At 47.3% G+C, this 20652-nt stretch overlaps 1 protein-coding gene across 2 annotated transcripts; it reads right to left on the minus strand.

Annotated features, from left to right (window-relative positions):
- Positions 1-123: 123 nt before the first annotated feature.
- Positions 124-20647, minus strand: ak9 (adenylate kinase 9). Of its 2 annotated transcripts, none has more exons than XM_064340451.1 (38): positions 20550-20647; positions 20056-20187; positions 19611-19674; positions 19471-19523; positions 19161-19257; positions 18922-19034; positions 18429-18611; positions 18202-18324; positions 17935-18009; positions 17597-17698; positions 17009-17148; positions 16246-16562; positions 15597-15683; positions 15236-15274; positions 14332-14522; positions 13612-13759; positions 13205-13319; positions 12714-12790; positions 11706-11777; positions 11019-11213; positions 10547-10677; positions 10254-10454; positions 9185-9487; positions 8696-8814; positions 8211-8430; positions 7710-7778; positions 7286-7507; positions 6596-6814; positions 5906-6119; positions 5579-5780; positions 4690-4836; positions 3765-3982; positions 2592-2788; positions 1968-2137; positions 1551-1649; positions 1327-1429; positions 771-885; positions 124-628 (listed from the first exon to the last, which is right to left on the minus strand). In XM_064340451.1, exons 1-38 carry the CDS (start codon positions 20550-20552, stop codon positions 420-422), a joined length of 5484 nt encoding a protein of 1827 aa, XP_064196521.1. In that variant the 5' UTR covers positions 20553-20647; the 3' UTR covers positions 124-419. The 2 variants fall into 2 exon arrangements, with proteins under 2 accessions (XP_064196521.1, XP_064196520.1); XM_064340450.1 differs by having other exon boundaries at positions 10254-10460.
- Between the last annotated feature and the right edge of the window lie 5 nt (positions 20648-20652).

Raw genomic sequence — 20652 nt, forward strand, 5'->3', positions numbered from 1 at the left:
CTGGCCAGTCCGTGGCATTAAGTGATTGATAATTAACCATCGGGTAGAAAAGAAAACTAGCAGTACTACAGGCCTTGAAGGCCGGATTTGAGTGTCTCTGGGCTCCAGGGAGTTATCATTGGTGACCATTTAAAAACATTACCACCATGCTCTTTAAAATGCCATCAAATTAACAAGCAGAAACTGACAATTCATAGATTTCATTGTTTATTATAAACTGCACTTGGAAATATCGACATGTATCATAAGAGATAAGAGCTTGAAAAACCACAAACACAAAACAGGAAACTCAAGAGAACATTTTTTCCCCCCCTGATAACTGAGTACCAGGAAAATATTTATTTCTGCCTTCAAATGGGTCATGGTAGAAATGAAGATATTTCCGTTAGCAATGGGATACAATAGTGAGTCACATCCTGTTAGAGATCCTCCGCATTTTCCACAGTGTCTTTCAGTGACAGGAACTTGCGAAGCTTGTGATCAAAGTCAATGGGCTGCTCTTCAGGGTTTTTGTACGTCTGAGTCATTGTTGCGCCCAGGTAGGCTATCAGTTCACAGCTCTCCTCAAACCTGGCTAGTTTCCTCTTGTACTTCTTTCGAACGTAGTCCAAGCTCCTGGGATTGAATGCTAAGAGAGAGAAAGGAAGAAAAAAAAAGTAATTCGTTGTTATTCATTGACCTGTTTGGAGCCAAAAGTATGTGTATGTGAAACTGAATCTGGTGCAGAATCTGTGGGTGCAACTGCACGGAAGTGGTAGGCCTATGCGTACCTTTCAAATGATAAGCCAGGTAGAGCAGAGCTGATCTCTTGATGCTGAGGTATGGAAATTTCGGTTTGAAACACCCCACGGCAGTCATTGCTTTTATTACTTCTCTGGCTACACCCTGACAGGGAAGAAAATAACATTTATGCCAAAATAACAGGGTTTAAGGGCATTAAGAGGCACTATCTATATTTATTGCCGAAACAAGTCCAAAAAACAAACCTGTCTGGCAAGATGAAGCATCCCAGGTTAGCCGTTATACATATTGCACAAAAAAATAGTTTTGATATGTTAAGTATATTAACAGTATACATTCCCAACTGTGATGGAAGTGGCAACTGTGATGGAATATGCTGCACTGCATTGTAAATATGCTGAATCCTACCGTGATGAATTTTTAATGCAATTACATTGTTAGCTTGAACTCTGCTTCTAGGTCAGCATTACTCGACATTCACATCGTCTGCCCTTATGGCTTGTGTGTAACGCGGGCAAATTTCCAACCGTATCTACGATGGCCGTTTTACCTGTTGGTGTGTGAGAGCCAGAAGCGGAACCTCACCTGTTCCAGGTACCCCAGCATTGGGAGAGAGGTCAGGTGCACAGGCTCCTTCATCGGAGGGAGTTTATGGGGCAGTTTCTGGTCCCAGTAGACCTCAGGTGACCTAGTGACGCGAACGCAGGGTTGAGGTCAAACCGCTGCACCAGATTCGTCACACCACCACCACCACCACCACCTCCGCCAACAACGATAAAAACAAGACATCAAAAGCAAAAACGTTTTACCTCAGGAACTTCTGCTGCTTTTCCTCATTCTCAAAAACGTAGATTTTCTCCCTGTATTCAGCAGCGTAGTCAGGGTTTCCCCGTACAAGCGCTTCATATCTAGGAGGAATAAAGACTCAGATTAGTGAGTTTTAATGCAATCTGGCAGATTCAGTGCAACTCATGCTTTAGTATACCCTCAGTGAAATCAATGCCGTGTAAAAAAAGGGTGACACTCAAATTGGGGGACCATCACAGCAAGCCTTGACTTTGTTTTTAGTGAAAATGTGCAGCCAGCGATAAGAAGCTGAGAAGTTTAAATTGATCTGTAACACATCCGGCAGTTTCTGGGATCATGTGAACATTTTACAACACTTCAAGGGCATCCCTTAATACTTCAAAGTACCGCCACGTCATAATGTGAGTGGACAGGTGTACCTTTGCTGTCCGTCCATGAAGGTGACTGGGCAGTATCCCTTCATCTCTACCTGCTGGGGAAACCTGGCCTTCACCTGCGGCCCCGACAGACTCTTCGGCAGCAGGTGGGGGGGCGGGAGAGGACGGGGACACCCCGGGAGTGTGTACTGCTCCGGACTCTCCAGAAATTTCTGTTAAAAAGTTGAAAATGAAGTGAATCTTAGATAAAACTAAAAATAAAACATAGATAAAACGTTAGGTGCCTTACTGCTACTGGAAGCATAGATTGTGCCTTCAGTTTTAAAGCTAAGGTTTGACTGCATATTCACAGCACACCAGCATAATTTCTATCTCTGAAAGGAAGCCAATGTCCTTCATGCAATATACACAAAATATATTGAAATAAATAAATATACATATCAAGATATTACCCCAATTTTTTAAAATGCACAGACATGAAATGTAATTACCATTATACATTTTTTTTTTAAATTCCACATATTCACACACTACAGTAGCATATCAAATTCCTGTGCATTAATTAAGACTATGGTCCGGTAAATCAGGTGGTTGACTATGTAAAAAAATACACCACGGGCCGCCAGGACCAGGCCTTCCAATCTCTCGGACTAGGGCGTTCTGCACCTCCAGGAACTCCTTGGAGGCCATTTTGTAGTAGCGTCCACGGAACTCTGCCGCCAGCGCCAGGGAGGGCGAGCGGGAACAGTCCACCAGGTGGCAGTGGAGAGCCAGGCTGACCGGGCAGTACTGGCCGAACTCCCCCAGCCTGCACTGCAGCTCCCTGGGGGTGACGCACAGCCTGTCGATGCTGGCTGCCCGCCCTGCGGCAGATTAGAGGCGTTATCAGGGGGGAACACTTTCACATCACAAAGCAGATTACAAAGTTACATAATGAACAGGCTGCACCACTTTCGAACCGAGCACAATTCAGAACTAATAGCCTTTTCCAGATCCATTATCCGGAGTGCCAGGTCTAAAACTGGAAAGGAAATCCTGGGTTATTTTGATCCTACAACTTGGAATGAGCTTCAGTTCGATAACACTTAAAACTTGAGTTTTATTAACTTTATTCAAAGCTAAATTAGTAGTCATGCATACCAAACACCACACGTGTGAAAGATTACATTTTGTCCTGCACTAATTATACCTCCGTATTAATTTCACCTCTGTAGTCTTGCTTGTTGTTTTGCACATGCTACCTCGCATTTGCATGTATCCGTATGTACCTGCGTGCGTACGTCACCTTACACGTATGATCTTGTATTGCTGTCAACTGCTTGACCTACCCCTGGCCAGCAGTATTCTGGCTGACCTGCCTGCAGTGTTCTGGCTGACCTGACCTGCAGTATTCTGGCTGACCTACCTGCAGTATTCTGGCTGACCTGACCTGCAGTATTCTGGCTTGTGAAATGCATTTAACCTAAGCGTGACACCCCTGGAAAACACAGACAGATGTCAGGAAACCACAGAGTGTGAGGGAAGAGGAAGAGTGTGCGGTTTCTCCCAGGGTTAGCTGCAGCGGATGCACAACCAGGAGGATTGTATGTAGTGCACATGTACACATGTGCATACACACACACACACACACACACACACACACACACACATGTATGTACATGCTCGCACGCAGACAGACACATGCACACACCTACAAACACCAGCAAGCGCACACACTGTGTAGTACTCTTACAAAATTCTTATTTTTCCCCCAAATTTCTCAAGTTCCCCTTCTGGGACTAGCAAAAACGTGACTGTTCATGCTGGACACCGATGGGCCCCAGAGCGCGCGCCCCCTACCTGCCCTGACGCTCTCCAGGTAGGCCTCAATCTGTCTCAGACTGGCCCTGGCCTCCTCCAGAACTGCGCTCCACACCCACCACTTGCTCCTCGGCCCGTCCACGGAGGCCCAGTTCTGGTACTGCTGCTGGTAGTGCTGCCTCAGGTCCGCCAGCTCCCGCTTGTAGGCAGAGGTGCGGACGTTGAGGATTTGGGAACTGTCCGGCACTGGATAGGGCCTGCGTGTGACACACACGGTTGGGCACGCAGCACTGCCGGTTTTTTTTAAATAGAAATGACCCAGATGACACACGGCTTGCTCAGTACGGACGACAACTGAAGCTACATATGCTTACCAAAAAGTAGCGTGGCATGATGGTTTTTGGAACATAAAGATGGTTCATGGTTCAAAGACCAGCTGAACAAACACCCAGTCGTTTGCATAATATGCCTACATTACAGGCATTTAGCAGACGCCCCTATCCAGGGCGACTTACACAACTTTTTGTTCTTACATTGATTCATACAGCTGGATATATACTGAAGCAATGCAGGTTAAGTACCTTAAGCACAGCAGTGTCCAACCTGGGAATCAAACCTACGACCCTTAGGCCACAAGTCCTGTTCCTTACCCACTATACTACACTGCTGCCACACGCTGCTGAAGGATGATTGAATGGACGGAGTGTAGCACAGTGGGTAAGGAACTGGGCTTGTAACCGAAAGGTTGCAAGTTCGATTCCCGGGTAAGGACCCTGCCGTTGTACCCTTGAGCAAGGTACTTAACCTGCATTGCTTCAGTATATATCCAGCTATAAATGGATACAGTGTAAAATGCTATGTAAAAAGTTGTGTAAGTCGCTCTGGATAAGAGCGTCTGCTAAATGCCTGTAATGTAATGTAATGTAATGATTGCAGTGGCTTGTACAGACTGTGAACGGCTGACCTGGGGTGCTTCATCTTGTCGGACAGTCCCCTCTTCAGAACGTCTACTGTGTCCAGCTGCAGCTCCATCACCCTGATCGGCACGATGCTGCAGCCCTCCAGGAGGTCCGCCTGCTTCTTTGTCATTGGATAACCGTCAAGGACGAACCTGCCGGGAAGAGACACGTTGCCACGGGGACGCCCGCCGTGAAACCGTTAGGGTTCGAGACCGAGACAACGTTTGCAACAAGACGTTGGGGGGGCGGGGGGGGGGGCTTTTGTGAAATTTCCTGGCATCAAGTCTTGTTCTTTCACATTGTGTTTTACTTCCCTCTAGAGGACACGGGCTCAATGAAACTTGTTCAAAAGGAAACAAATGATAGTTCTTGTGAGAAAAGAAAATCAAGAGAAAATGTACTGTTGGAAGCACTAAGCTGTGCTTGTTGTTGTAAAGGCCACTGACTTGGCATGTCCGACAAAATATACATTTATATTAGCTAAACCTTATTAACTTGCTCCAGAAATCTATAATTTGATTCAAGCTCCAATTAGATAAAGGATCAAATAAATTGTTGTGAACAAAATGACTGCGAATAAAGATCCCAATTAATAAAAATCATGTACGCAGTCAAACAGAAGTAATGCATTCAGTGCCTTGTGGCCTTTACCATCTCTGTAAATTACCATAAAATGGTCGTCTTCTGTTTATCAGAACAGACCTCAGTAGCATAAAGACTCAACCCTTAGAGATGAGAGAGCATCCAACTTTAAGGCCCACAGAACCTTCTGGAATGAAGCCGCAAGCTTTAAAATGAACCAATCCGAAAAGCTGAGTCCTGAATGTGAATTTGAATAGTCTCTTAATTCACTGGAACAGGCCGGTCTTCAGAGAACACGAGATGGAGTCATACCCTCTGGTGCTGCAGACCACATTCATCAGGGCGACGTCCAGACACTGCACGGCAAGCTCGTCAGGCACGGTCAGGCCTCGAAAGAGATACTTCCGCATCTGATTGGCCAGCTCAGTTTGGCTCTGATTGGCCAACACAGACCTCATGGCCTCCCCGATCGACAGCCGCTGGAGTCCGTATTCACTGGCAAACCTCCTAGCAACTGCATTAAATTACAACAACAAAACAAATGTTGCACTTCATGCTTATCAAAATAAAAGCCCTTTCAGATCTCGCTGATAAGGACCAGACAGATAAATTTGACATATACGTTCACCGAAACTTTACCTGTTGTTTTCCCAGATTTCGGCGGACCGACGATGGAGATTTTGATCGGCAGCGACGGCTTGGGTTTCGGTTGCCGAAGATATTTTATGGGGTTGAGCATGAACTTTTTGCGACTCTCTTTGGACGCAAAGAAATATACGAACTGGTGGAAGAGCAGCGGAAAGGTGGGTCTGGCGGGACTCTGGACTGGCGGGATCAGGTCTCCCTCGCTGTACTGTTAACCGACAAAAAAAAAACGAAGTCTTCAGTGTACCGCCAAACCAGGGACATCTCACACACACAGAGCAGAGAGACAAAATTCACCAGAGAAGAATCCAACCGAGAGACAGCATTCATCTGAGAAGTTCACCTAACTGCCAGACAATTTGAATGGGACAAAGACCCGTGACAGTCTTGCTTATTCCCTGTTGGGCAGGAGGTTGTGTTCCCTGCCGAAGAGGAGATGATCAAGTCGTACCTGTCCGAAGGGCAACCTCTGCCCCCGGAGGTCATGGACATGGTGCTTCCCCAGTGGTGGGAGGAGGAGCCATACAAGTAACAGGATCCTCCCACCCTATCCCCACCCCCCCTTAATGCCTCCTATGATATATGCATTCTGGGACTCCAGGTCACCCTCACTGTCGAGTGCAATAATGGATTAGAGTGTCTATCCAAAGGGAAAGATTTAAACGCGGCACGGGGGAAGCTCACCCTCACGGGATCCCAGTGCCCAAATGCACTGTGGTACTTGTAGGAGAGCTGCAGCAGCTTGCGGGCCAGGCTGTAGTTCAGCGGCCTGCCCTTCTCAAATAGAGACTCCCGGTCCTCCGCCAGGCGCCTCAGCCCCTCCCGCATCTGGTAGCGCACCACGCGCGGCTTCCTCCCGCCGCTGACCGCCACCTTGGGCACCTGCTGGTCTGCAAGCAGGTCCTGCGCGAGGAAGAGCGGGCTCGTGACCTTCGTATTGACTAGGTGGCCTTCGTCCGTCAAAGCAATGTCACTTAAACGCTGAAATGAGAACTTTCAAAATCAAGTTGAGACGAATTACTGAATCATAATGGTCCCTTTTATAATTCTTACCAAGTTTTGGATCTTTTTACCAAGTTTTGGATCCTTTCCAGTTCAGTTCAGTCAATGAATCATAAAATTAACTGAAATGCTATCCACAAATTACGCAATGGCCTTACTGTTCTATGAGGACTTTTCAGTTAAAAAACTGAATTTTTAAATGAATGTCCTGAATTGATACATTTGAAATAGAATTTGGCCCGGTGGAATTGATTCTAGCTTTCACACACGATTACTGAAACTGAAAACCAGAACCTAACTTGCATTTTTGGTGGTATTTATTTATTTATTTTTCAAGTTTTTAATAAAGCATGCATAGAGGCTTTCCCATACCACCATCCTCTGGAGGTTGTTGTCATCGGTCTCAAATCTCTCTCCTATCTCCGTCTCCAGCCTCTCCTCAGCCTCGGCCTCCGTTTCCTCTTCCTCCCCCTCATCCTCCTCCTCAGGTGGGAACTCGTCTTGGAGCAGGGCCTCTATCTCCTCCTCGAACTCCTCCGCCTCCCTGTCAACCTCGTCCTCATCTTCATCATCTTCCCCATCCTCATCCTGCACCTGTACAGTGCCCAAGGACAACACAACCTCAGTACACCCAGAAACACAGGAAGAGGAACCAGCTGTAGTCCGGCACTGAACAAAACCAATTGGCGATTCATAATCCCATAATGAGCATTTCTATAAGTTTACCCCAGTTTCAGCCAATTTGGTTTCAACCGGTGTGGGACTACAGACTAAAACCAGCAGAAGATTCCCTTGCCTTCTCTGGCTCTTGTTTTCCAGCGTATTCAGCTAACAGCTCAGCTCTTCTTTTGGCTACAGCTTCCTCCTGTGTGCGGAACAAGAAACGATTATCAGCACTCACACACAGTAAAAATAACAGCGGTGATTAACCTCTGGGTCCAACAGAGAGCACATGTATTCTGTCAGCGTAAACCGTAGTCCATCAGGGCTACACTAATATGGAACGTTTCACTGTGTAACTACGGGCGAGCGACACGATAGACGCTATTACGTTGGTGACTTTTATTAAATCAAACATTGCCTGTAAACAAAAGACTGTAGATTGTTCAATGGAGGAAATTAACAATCAGGCAATCAGACGTAAATTGTTCACGGATGTGATTTTTCTGATGGTGACCTGTAGCCCCTCCCCCTGTTCGGCAGCCCCTCCCTCTGGCCCCTCCCCCTCACTGGTAGCACCTCCCCCAGGCTGTAGCCCCTCCCCCTAGTCGACACCCCCCCCCGGTCCCACTCCCACCCTCATCCCGTGCTTGAGTTCGCGGAGGCGCCGCTGGCGCTCCTGCCTCCGGTCCCTCCTCTCCCGCCAGCGCTGCAGCCGCGGGGGCAGCAGGCGCGGCAGCACGTCCTCCAGCGTCGTGGAGACCACCAGCGCCGCGTCCGGGAACAGGCAGCGCTGCGCCAGGTACTCCACCTCCTCCTGCTGCTGCGGGAACCCCTCCAGGATGAAGCCCGTGGACCTGGAGCAGACACAACACAGCATTACACAATCAGACACTGTAATGCAACCCAACATAATGCAACACTTTTTAATTACACAAGCAATAAGGCATTAGAGGACAAAGCAGAACTAAAAATATCCGTCCATCCATGTGTGTTCAACCATGTAACAGACACTCTAATCCATTACTGCACTTGACAGTGAGGGTGACCTGGAATCCCAGAATGCATATATCATGGGAGGCATTAAGGGGGGGTGGGGATAGGGCGGGAGGCTCCTGTTACTTGTATGGCTCCTCCTCCCACCACTGGGGAAGCACCATGTCCATGACCTCGGGGGGCAGAGGTTGCCCTTCGGACAGGTACGACTTGATCATCTCCTCTTCGGTAGTGAACACAACCTCCTGCCCAACGGGGAATAAGCAAGACTGTCACGGGTCTTTGTCCCATTCAAAGACAGCTATACACACGCAGAAATCTTCACAATATACTGGCTAATGTAAAGTTACTGTCACTTTCAAATACTGTAATAAATTCACATTTTAAACAATTTTGATATACACTGCTTTGAAATAACCTTTTGCAGAGTAGGTTTTTTGGAACGTTTTTTTTTTTTTTTCAAAATTCCAAGTCAGTGTTCTAGAACTCCACTGCTTTCAGTTTCCAGTGGTGATTGTTACATCAGCATCAGAATGTTCTGTTATGAACATTCTAATCACATATTTGTGATGTCACACCATAAAGGGTTAACGTGCTAAAGTCGGCATGCCTCACCTCCACGCCGTCTTCCCGTGGGCTGCTCTGTCCGCTGTGGCTGGCCTCCGAGGCAGCAGGGGGCGCTGTGCCCGCAGGCCGAAGCAGAGCCTCCAGCTCCGCGGGCGACGGCTCCTCCTGCTCCTCCGGAGGCTCCACGTCGTCCGGGTGGGGGATCGGCCCCTGGGTCTTGCTCATGATCAGCTCCTGGAGTCTCTCGCGGTACTGGACGTGGAAAATGCCCAGCTTGTCGGCGAGCCACCGGCCCTGCTCGGTCTTTCCAGACCCGCGAACGCCGAGCAAGAACACCCTCAGAGCCGGAACCTTCAACAAGGACGATAACGAAAGGGGGCGCACTTAATTAATAATAAAACATTAATTAATCCGTTCATTTGCATGATTAGTCATTCAGGCTTTTTTGTATCACTTCCAAAGCAGTGTGCTTTGGTGCTTTTGGGATTCAATGCTTCGTGTAATTGCACTTGCGGTAATGGGATTCAGGACTGACTAATAGCAATTTGCACAGAGTACTGTAATTTGTAAGCTGTTGGGCGACGGAGCGCAGGGCAGTCTTATTTTACGTTGAGATAATGAACGGCTGACTTGCGGCTTGTAATTTTCTAGTCACCGCCTTTATTATAAGTGGGCTTTAGGGGTTTAAGGCTACGGCGGGCAAGCAAAAGCGCATTATGCATCTAACTTTTTCTTGGTGGGCATCCCGGGGGGGACCCATCATAAGGTTAAAACAGTCATATTTTTTAAAGAAGGTTTTATATTTCGAAATGTTTTCCAAACTCTATATCTAGTTTGGGCAGGGACCCACTGCAATACCATCAGAGACTACCTGTTGAAAACCCAGGCCTTACATTACATTAAAGGCATTAAGCAGACGCTTATCCAGAGCAACTTACACAACTTGCATCCATTTATACAGCTGGATATACACTGAAGCAATGCGGGTTAGGTACCTCGCTCCAGCGCACAACGGCAGTGTCCTACCGGGGAATCAAACCTGTGACCTTTAGGTTACAAGACCAGCTCCTTACCCGTTACGCTACACTGCCGCCCGACTTAGAAGGAGGATTCTTACTTGTAAGGGCTGAGTGTGGGCCACGTAGAGCTCTGGGTTCTGCAGGAACTGTTCCCGGGCCTCGGAGCCGGAGAAGTAGTAGGCCTTCTCCCGGTACTTGGCGGCAAACTCGTCGGTGCAGGGAACGAGCACGCCGCTCTCCTTCAGCACCACGGGGCAGAAGTGCTGGCAGTCTCCTAGCAACCTCTTAGACGAGATGGCCTCTTCCTTCAAGCAGCAGAGTTACATATGAACGAACGCTGGGAGGCAGAAGCGAGCCGCGGATTAAGCAAGCCGCAGGCCACGTCTCTCACCTCTGGCTCTTGCTCCTCTTCCTCCTCCTCCTCCTCCTCGCCTCTGTCCCAGTCGGCCATGGCCTGGGCGTCCTCGTCTTCCTCGTCCAGGTCCACCCCTGTCAGCTCCCAGGCAGTGTACTTGAAAGGCCCTATCAACAGGCACGTGCACAGATTTTATTATTTTTTTTATTTAAGATTTATTTACGCAAATAAAGGGCCCTGCATTATGACCGGGTAATGTTATATTATAAGTATAGATCTATTCATTTTAATGTACACACACACACACACACACACACACACTTTCGCACGCGCACATTCACACACACTCACACAGACACACCTACACACACACACACACACACACACACACGCACGCACACACACGCACGCGCACATTCACACACTCACACACACACACACCTACACACACACACACACACACACACACCACACACACACACACACGCGCGCGCGCGCACACACTCACTCTCCATGTGGAAGACCGCCTCGCCCAGCAGGTCCCGCGGCGTCTTTCCGGAAATTTCCAGGACGCTGGACCTCCCGGTGAGGGAGGTCTCCATGTTCTCCCAGTCCATCTCGAACTGTTTGATCTGCTGCCGGAAGACACCCATCTCCGGCCCCTCAGGGTAGCCGTCCTCCCACACCGCAGGCAACGTTATCTCTGCGACACAGTCGAGGCGCGGAATCGACTTTATTTACCCAGAAATTCGGCTCACGATAAAAGCCCCCCCCCCCCCACCTTCGCTTGACACGTCTCGGTTTCCCGTAAGCCGCAAATGTAAAAGTGCTGAGAGCGTGAAAAGATGAACCAACTCATTAAGGAGCAACAGCTTGGAAAATCAAATATAAAAGCTCTGTAGTAAAAAAAGAAAAAAAAAAGAAAAACACACACGTACAAAAGACTTTCTTCAAAACACTGAATGAAATGGACTTATTGCATAAGCAAAAAAAATCAACAAATCGGCATACCCCTTAAAAAGCATATTTCATATTTCAAAAATACACACCACATGATGCGCTCACGGTACAGAACAAACGGTGCACAGAGCTGTGAGCACGGCAGAGGCCCCGTGAACAACGTTCTGAGCGCAGGCATATTACGTTACGCAAGCTCGGAGAATCTGCGGAGGCGCAGGTGCTCAGGTGTCATTACCTTCAACTTTGAGTCCTACGGCGGCCGCCTCTGAGTCATCAGCGTCGCCATTGTCCGATCTGGCCAAGAGGTCTGCGGGAAAAAAAAAAAGCTCTAAGTGCCCTAATTCAAAGGCCTTACAAGTTCCTAACAAGCATTATACAGCGAGACACAGGAGATAATAGAATAAAACAGGGTAAGGAGAGGATAAGACAGACCTCCCGTCTGAAAATTGGTTATGTGGTTAGAGGATTTTTCGAAAAATGGGTCAGAGATAATTGAGTTTATCAAGTTTTTATTTATTTATTTATTTATTTATTTACTCGGTTAACCAATGGCTGAGCACTGCCACCCCAGTGCAGGCCGGCTTTACGTAAGCGTGTGTTTGACTGTTTGTTAGTGGTGTGCAGTTTCCCTACTCAGTCCCCACCCCCCCCATGTGGTGCATGACCAGTAAATAGTGTAAAGAAGTTGTTATCGGTTTTCGTCGTTGATCATTTGATGGGGTTTGTTTCGTTTTTTAAAATGTTTTTAAGGTTGGTTAAGGACTAAGGTGTAGGGGGTAGTAAAGGGATCTATATCTGTCTCTGGATTTGATACCAACTTCTGCTCTTAATTATTTAACTAGGCCAATGATCTGACATTTAAGCTACATTTCTTGTAAGCCGATGAGTGACAGCTAAAGATTGTGCTAATGAGCTAACTGTGTGAGGGTAAGTGGTACAAACAAAATACTTGTACACCACCAGCTCTCCAGGGGTGGAATAGTTTGTTTCTGTTCTAGTGCTACACTGAAGCACTCTTAACCCTTTGAAAAGCAGGTTTTAAAAAAAATGCTTTTTCCCCTGAATTCTAAGTCAGTGTTCTAGGACTCCACTGCTTTCAGTCACCAGCAGTGATCGTTACATCAGCGACAGAATGTTCAGTTCAGAACATTCTATTTGTGATGTAACACCGTAAAAGGGCTCAGAGAGCCTGGATCCAATCAGAGTCAGTTGCGCTCATTAAATTAAAGAAGTAGGGCGATACCTTCTGCCTCCTCAGGCACGGCCTCCAATTTTGTCGGACCATCTCCAGCCAGGACCGCGGACACTTTGGACTCCGACCTACAGGAGACCAATAAAATCAACACTCACAAAAACGGCTACAGCTCCACATGAGCACAGCGCAGTCACAGTATCATTAACTCAGACCTATTGTGTCTGGCTCATTCCCTCTGTTCTGTCTGTCCGTTCCCCGGTCCACCAGAACAGCCAGTCTATTTCCTTAGGAGCGTTCACACACGGCAGCGCGTGTCCTCGGGGGGCCAGTCATGAACCTACTCTCCCCCCCCCCCCCCCCATGACCCGAGAGCCTTTAAAGTGAAAATCGATTTCCTCCCCCCCGCGTGTAGGACGCAAGGAGGCGAGGCTCTCTTTCACCGGCTCAAATTGCCCTCGGAAGATGGACGACGGTGTGAGATTTCGCACCGCGCTCGTTTCGCTGGCCGCTGCGCTCGGCGACGCTGTTTACCCGCTCACCTCGACTCCTGCGCCTCCTGCAATTTTCGCCTTCGCTCCTCCTCCATCCTCTCCCCCACCGCCGCGTTCACCTCGTCTTTGTGCCGCTCGTACATCCGCCTCAGTATCGTTTTACCTGCAAAAACATGAAATCCTTTAAAAGATGTAGAAACTGCAAACAACTGCACCTTCAATGTATGTTTTAATTATATGTTTGATATACGTTTGTATGTTTCAAGCATTTCATGCTAAACTGCAGAAGTCATGACATATTATTGTGAAAACAATACATCTATATAGTGCAGTGTTTGTGGACTAACTATGTTGCAAACACAATTAATTACATGGCAGGAAGTCACCATAAATTCTTTGCCGGTTGTTGGAACCTTACGATGATGATGTCACAATAGCCTAAGACAGCGCCCTACCGTCCGTGTCACTGTCCATCAGGCAGAACACCGTGTCCGGCATGACCTCGGAGTCCTGTATAGAGGACAGTTGGGTCCAGTCCTTCGGAAAGCCGTCGAGCACCCAACCCCTCCCGGGCTCACCCGCAGCGGCATCGGCCGATTCTATCTGTGATAAATCACACAAAGGCACCCTGAGCTGCAGGCCCCGTAATTTGCGGACAGTGTTTATGCCACTGAGATACAGGACGGGGATTCTCTCATATCTCATGCTGACAGCTTCTAATGTCCCTGGGCTTCTCCTGTGCCTGAAAGGACCTGGGGCGGTTTCAAAAATGGGAGGCGCAGAGGTCAGGGTTATTGAAGCATTTTTGGCAAGTTTTGGACTCCATGGCCCCCTTTTAATAAACATTCTTTGGCAAACGGAATGCATTGTGGTTATGAACTGAACATTCTAATGCTGATGTAACAATCACTAGTGGAAACTGAAAGCAATGTGGAGTTCTAGAACACTGGCTTACAGACTTTTGAAAAAAACATTCCAAAAACCTACTCTTCATATAGTTACAGCAAATTCAGGTTTTAATACCTCTGGCCAAAGAACTGCTGGTAGTGCTCCACCTGGGAATAGAACCTGCAATCCCTCAGACACCAACTCACTTCCCTAACTGTGAAAATGCATGGCTGCCTGCAGAGTGTCATTTTAAATGTCTCACTGTTGAGGTTAAATAAAAACTGCACCTCCTGGATCCGCTTCTCCAGCACCTGTAGGCACAGGTTGGGTGGAGGCAGGACGGGGTTCTTCTCCGCCTCCGTCAGGGCATCCATCACCATGGCCTGCACCTCGGGATGCTGCCACGTCACCTCCTCCTCCTCCTCCTCCGCCTTCTCCATCTCCTCCTCCACCTCCTCCATCTGCTCCTCCTCCACTCCTGCGCAAACCACAGCACCGCCTCCTGGATCTCCAGACCTCCAGGTCCATTTCAAAACCCCCCCAAGACCCAGCTGGAAAAACAGCCCCAGACTGTGCTCCATACAGAGGTGGAAAACCCAGGTTCAGAAAGCAAGAGTTCCAACCCCAGTCCCCTGGACTTGTTAATTGGTACAATTCTTCAGTCAGGAGGTAGAACTAATTAGTGAAATCAGCTGGCTGAGTTCATCGGTGAAGGAAACACACGGGAGGTCTTTTTACTTTTTGACCCCTGCACTTCCCACCTCTGGCTCCGTGTGGGGGTGCCGATTGCGTCACACTGCATCCGGGGGGAAATTCAGACTAACTGAAATGAATAAATAAAACATCGGAGAACAAAAGGGCACCTGTGGCCACCTGCAACGGCACGGGGTTGATGGGGAAGAAGCAACGAAACGAGCTCGGCCAACCGCGACGTGCGCTGGGTTCCTCGTTCAGCTCGCACATGTGACCGCGCACGTGCGGACTGGTTTCCAGAGTAACCGCGGTGGCCGCGCTCTCCCTATACACGAGTCTCCGCCAATACTCCCACTCATGACTCACAGGACACAGGACACAATGCAGTTCAGCATAGAGGTACATTCGTATACAGTGGAGCAACGGTACAACAGTAGCCGGGTCTAAAAATATAAACCTGGGAGCAGCTGTTTCCGTAGCAATAGAAAGAGTACTTACCTTCATCTTTCTCCTCACTGTGGGACAATGCAGCTGGATCTGTGGGGTACATTTTACAGTAGTTTAACAGAGATATATGCACATAATTTAGTGTAGGTGATCAGTCAGAAACGATCAACACAAAACAAGAGAGACCAGGGAGCTGCGATAACTCTCCCAGGTGAGTTACCAAGCTTAACCTGGCAACATTTAAACCATGCAGCCTCGGGTAAAGGTGGTTACATCAGCACGCCTGTATAACTAGACAACAGGTGAACCAGGTGTGCAGAGTACATGGCAAGAATGGAGCAGCAGCCATAATCATGTTTTCAGTGCGGATGTACACAGAATACAGATGGGAAAGAACAAGAAGAGAACACACCGGAATCATCTGCCGCTCCTGTACCTCCCTGGTCCGACTCGATGTCGCCAGGCTCGCCTTTCTCATCCAAGTCCGCCGTATCGCCCGCTGCAAGACGAAACCGTTTATACGTCATCACCGCATTGCTGTGGCCTCCGAGGGATGTCCACAGCTCTTCCTCAGCACCAAACCAGGGGTCTGTAGCCCTGGTCCTGGAGAGCCGCAGGGCCTGCTGGCTCCTGTGATTACTCAGCACTCGACCAATCAATCGAAGCGACTGATCAAACAGGAAGCTCGCCTCACTCTGGTTTCTTGGGGCTGAACTGGTCGCTGATTTTAAGGTTGACAACGAAAACCAACAAAAAACCTAAACTCTGCAGCTCAGACTGAGGACGCCTGCACGACGGGGACTTGACCCAGTTTAGACTTGGCGGCAGTGTAGTATAAAGGCTAAGGAGCTGGTCTTGTAACCTATAGGTCACAGGTTCGATTCCCAGGTGGGACACTGCTGTTGTGTCCTTGAGCAAGGTACTTAACCTGCATTGCTCCAGTATATATCCAGCTGTATAAATTGAAGCATGTAAAATGCTATGTAAAAGTAGCTCTGGATAAGAGCGTCTGCTAAATGCCGGTAATATAGAGAACAGGCCCCTCCTGGGCCTCAAATCACCTGCTCTGCGCGACGAGCCGAGCTTCAGCTTCACTTTCTCGATGGCGGCTGCCGTGGCCTCCTCCCTGACCTTCTCCAGCGCGGCCGCTTGGACCTGACCAATCACGGGCCTCATCAGGGCCTCCACGTCCAGCACCGCGGCGCCGTAGCGACCCGCGATCAGGGCGCCGAGCGTGGTCTTCCCCGCCGCCGCGGGCCCCACCACCGCCACCCGGCAGGGGGGGCGGGGCATGGGCGGGAGGAGGTAGGGGCGAGGGTTCAGCATGAACCGCTGCAGGGCCTCCGGAGACGAGAGGACGTAGATCTTATCCAGGAACCTGTGAGTGATGGGAGTGCGTTCCTGAGACTTTAGCAATCTCAACCCGGAAACCTTGAAAAAACAAAATGGCTGCTGACTAACTCTAAGAACCCATGTGAAAAAATAGTACATTAAGCCTGCTTGATATAAATTTACATTTATACTTCTTCTTAAGTATAAAATAGTATACTTCAGGTATACTTCAGCATGCTATTTTTTTCACATGGGAAACACTATTGCAATATCATAGCACTTTGTTGTTTTTTCAGGAATCAAGATGAAATTGAAGAAAATGTTTGGCGTTAGCCTCCGAAACACCATTGCAGAATTACTGCTTTTAGCCAATGCATCATTCATTAATTTCCTTTATCCTTCTGTCTAGTCTTTTTTCCCTTTAAAAATACACTAATTTTGGGAAAAGCGCACTCTCCTGGGGAGCAGAGGGAATGCCACTTTACACGTTACCCAACAGAAAACTCCGGCTTCCCCTTGGCGATTTTTCCCTCCTTCAGCGCCACGGGGCAGGTGCGCCCCCAGCGGCTCCGCCTCCACCGGAACCCGGGCGCCAGCATGTTGCTGCCGGACAGCATCCGTAACAGCTCCCCCTGCAGGACGAGAACGCGCAAGTGCACCTTGCATTAAAAACAGGTGGTGGCAGTATGGTATAATGGGTAAGGAGTTGCCTTATAACCTGAAGGTCACAGGTTCGATTCCTCGGCGGGACACTGCTGTTGTACCCTTGAGCAAGAGTGTTGTATAATGGCTAAGGAGTTGGTCTTGTGACCTAAAGGCTGCAGGTTGATTCCCCTGCTGTTGTACCATCGAGCAAGGGTACTTAACCTGCATTGCTTCAGTACATATCCAGCTGTTTAATCGGATACAATGTAAATGCCATGTAAAAAGTTGAGTAAGTCGCTCCGGGTAAGAGCGTCTGCTAAATGCATATAATGTAATGGTGGGTGGATCATCCCATTTAGAGATTGTTCCAGAATGTGTCACCGATTGGCATAAATGAATGGCGTCCTGTCTGAGCCGGCGCGGAGCCCCGCTCACCGTTTCCATCTCGTCCGGTAGCTCCTCCTCCTCGCTCTGCAGCAGTTGGATGGGCACCGCAGCTCTACTGACCGCCATCGACTCCAGCCGTGACATCACCAGCTGACCCCCCCGGCATGACCCCCGGAATGGTCACCACCCCCCCACGGAAGATGTGTGGAAGACCATGGAAGATGGAACCACAAGAGCAGTTATTAGTCAATGGTCAGAAATTCTATTTTTCCTATTTTCTAACGAAAACCTACGAGAGATGATCAAATGGACCGAATGTACTGTACCACAAGCTTAACCGATTGCATTATGGTGCAGTGTTCATTTTCAGGACACCCGAAACTCACCACAAACAGCTCGCTAGGATCACTGTTTCCGTTCAGCTCAAACACGTGCAGGGGATCATGGTCCACCATGTAACCCTGGAAGCAAAGGCATGGCCGTTACAACGGATTACAACTGTCACACTTCCATGCGTAGTTTCCATGTACGTTAACAACATAAAATGACTGGACCAATGCTCATCCCCTATGGTCCTCATACAGTTCATCCTAAACATCTGAAATATCAACAAATGCAACAAATAATAACAGGGCTAGAACACTTGGTCATACTTCTACGGGTCTGAGAACGGTGTCTTTGTACAGCAGGATCCTCTGCTGCACGTTGTCTGGAAAATTCTCCGGCAGTCTGACAAGCTGTGACATCATTTCCTTCTCAAAGTCCTTGTCGCCCACCTGTCCAAAAACACATGTACGTGCTATCAACAGTAATGGCAGCTTTGCGTGACTGCCACTGCTTTAAAAAGACACAGAGAGACATTGGAAGACTGCTGAAGCACCTCCTCCTCCTCCTCTTCCTCCATCTCTTCTTCTTCTCCCTCATCCCCATCTTCCTCTCCGTAGCTCCTTCTTTTCGGCGGGTCCTTTTTGACGGGGTCCCATTGCTCTTTCTGGAAGACTTGGCCGGTCTCGGGATGTTGTTTCTGTGTGCTGAGCCGTCGAATCAGGTCTCTGTCGTCACACTGGTGCCAGAGGGGGGGGATGACAGATCCTCATGGAACAGGCATTCAAACATTAACTTCCAGTACCACTTAAGCAAGCACCACAGGTTGCTCAAAGATTCACTCACCAAACAATTTATGTATTTGCCTGCACGTATTATTCTGGTTATGAAATTAAAGTTTCCATGGTCTCATTTGTCACTCACGGCACAGAAAACTCCTTATGACTTACTACAAATCAGAAATAAATTATCTGAAAAAACTAATTTTCATGTTAAATGGTAACATAGCACAAAGCACTAGTGAAGGGCGAACCAAAAGAAAGCGGCACCTTAATGTTTATGATGAAATCGGGGGACATCTTCAGATTTCGTAACAGCTCGATCTGTTCGGTTATCTTCAGGTGCTCTTCCGACACTGAAGGAAGGCAGCTTAACACATAACCTGTTCAAAAAATATCACCGTTATTGAAAGCAAACCGTGACCGCTCAACTGACAGCTGACTCAATTTCAAGCTGACCATTTGGTTGGCCTTCAAAAGATCAGCCTATGTAATAAAGGTGCACATACCGTAATGTTCTACCTCAGGAGACTGCAGTCTGTCCAAAATCAATTGAAAAACCATTTCCTCAGGAATACTTTTCCCCTCATTTAGAATCTGTAAAATCTAAAGAAATGAAAATGATGAATGCACAAAAATTTCACACTCCACTACTTTAAAACAAAATTTGACCACAAAAATGCCGAAGAAGTTCAACCGCACCACATTTAACAGTACAAAGACTTTCCATGTATATTTTAACAATGCTTTGCATGTTATTACAGTTTTCATGTAGGAGCCTGTAAGGCCATGTAGGGCCTATATGTTTTGGTTACTAACCCTTAATCCTTGGTCTGTTTGATTAGTCACATGATTATTGAGCAATTCAGTATCTGAAAAAATAAAGGTAGATTAATTGGCAAAATAAGCAAGTTTTCAACAGTCATGTAACATTATAATTTAGTCAATGAGATATGTACCATCAATCAGGATGCACTTCCAGGACTGTGCTAGCCTCTTAGCAAGTGTAGATTTCCCCACTCCCTTTAAGAAAAGACATTTCATGTTTTTAAACGTCACAGACACACAACAGAGCCAAAATGAAAACTGAAATATCTTTATAAGCCTGTTTTCTGGGGCAATTAAAAAAATTAAACAAAAACGATGAAAAAAAACGATGAAAAAACGATGAAATTTGTAGATGATACACGTTATATTTTTAAGTAGGATACATGGTACCATCCTATATAACACCATCAAAATAACAGGAGTTAACGTTGAGATAATTTTCCTTGAATTCAAATAAACCCATCACACCATCTACATCTCCCATAATATAATTCTCTAGACTAAATAAATTGTAATGATTGCTCTGTGGGTTACTTATAACTTCAAGTGCCCACTTAATATTGACTTATTACTTACAGGCTTTCCAATAATCATGAAACAAGCCGGTTTGTTAAGAAGACGTTCTCTATCTGCCTCGTCTTCAATGAGGTTGTCAACAAGAGGGATCATGTCTGGACTTCCTTGGAGTACAGTAGGACACGTGTTTTTCTAAAGAGACAGAAGAGGGCACCGGAAAGGGAAGAGATGGTTCATAATAAACACATATAAGTAACAAATATAAGGAAGTAATTTTAAAACATGAAAAAAGTACGGTATAGTTTTTCCCCCTCTTAACATTATGTCACAATCTGGCTGCTAACCAATCAAACAATGGCAAACTATGAAACTATCGAATTTGTTCACCTACCTTGCCGGATTAATTGGCTAAATAGTTATAAATAACATTAACAGTTTTTTAAACCATGAATTGCCTCTAATCCTAATCGTCAGAGAAAAACACAACATATGCGATCGTTAAATGGGTTTATACAATAATGCAATAATTACACCGCGTTGTTTATTTTACTCACCATTATTTTGCTAATCAGCAAACCACTATCCTCGCTCTGTTCTTCTTTTCAACTCACTACAGTTGCTATAGCGATACAGGAAACAAACTCATAATTTCTTCTG

Source organism: Anguilla rostrata, chromosome 6 (assembly GCF_018555375.3).
Source record: "Anguilla rostrata isolate EN2019 chromosome 6, ASM1855537v3, whole genome shotgun sequence".
Lineage (NCBI taxonomy): Eukaryota > Metazoa > Chordata > Actinopteri > Anguilliformes > Anguillidae > Anguilla > Anguilla rostrata.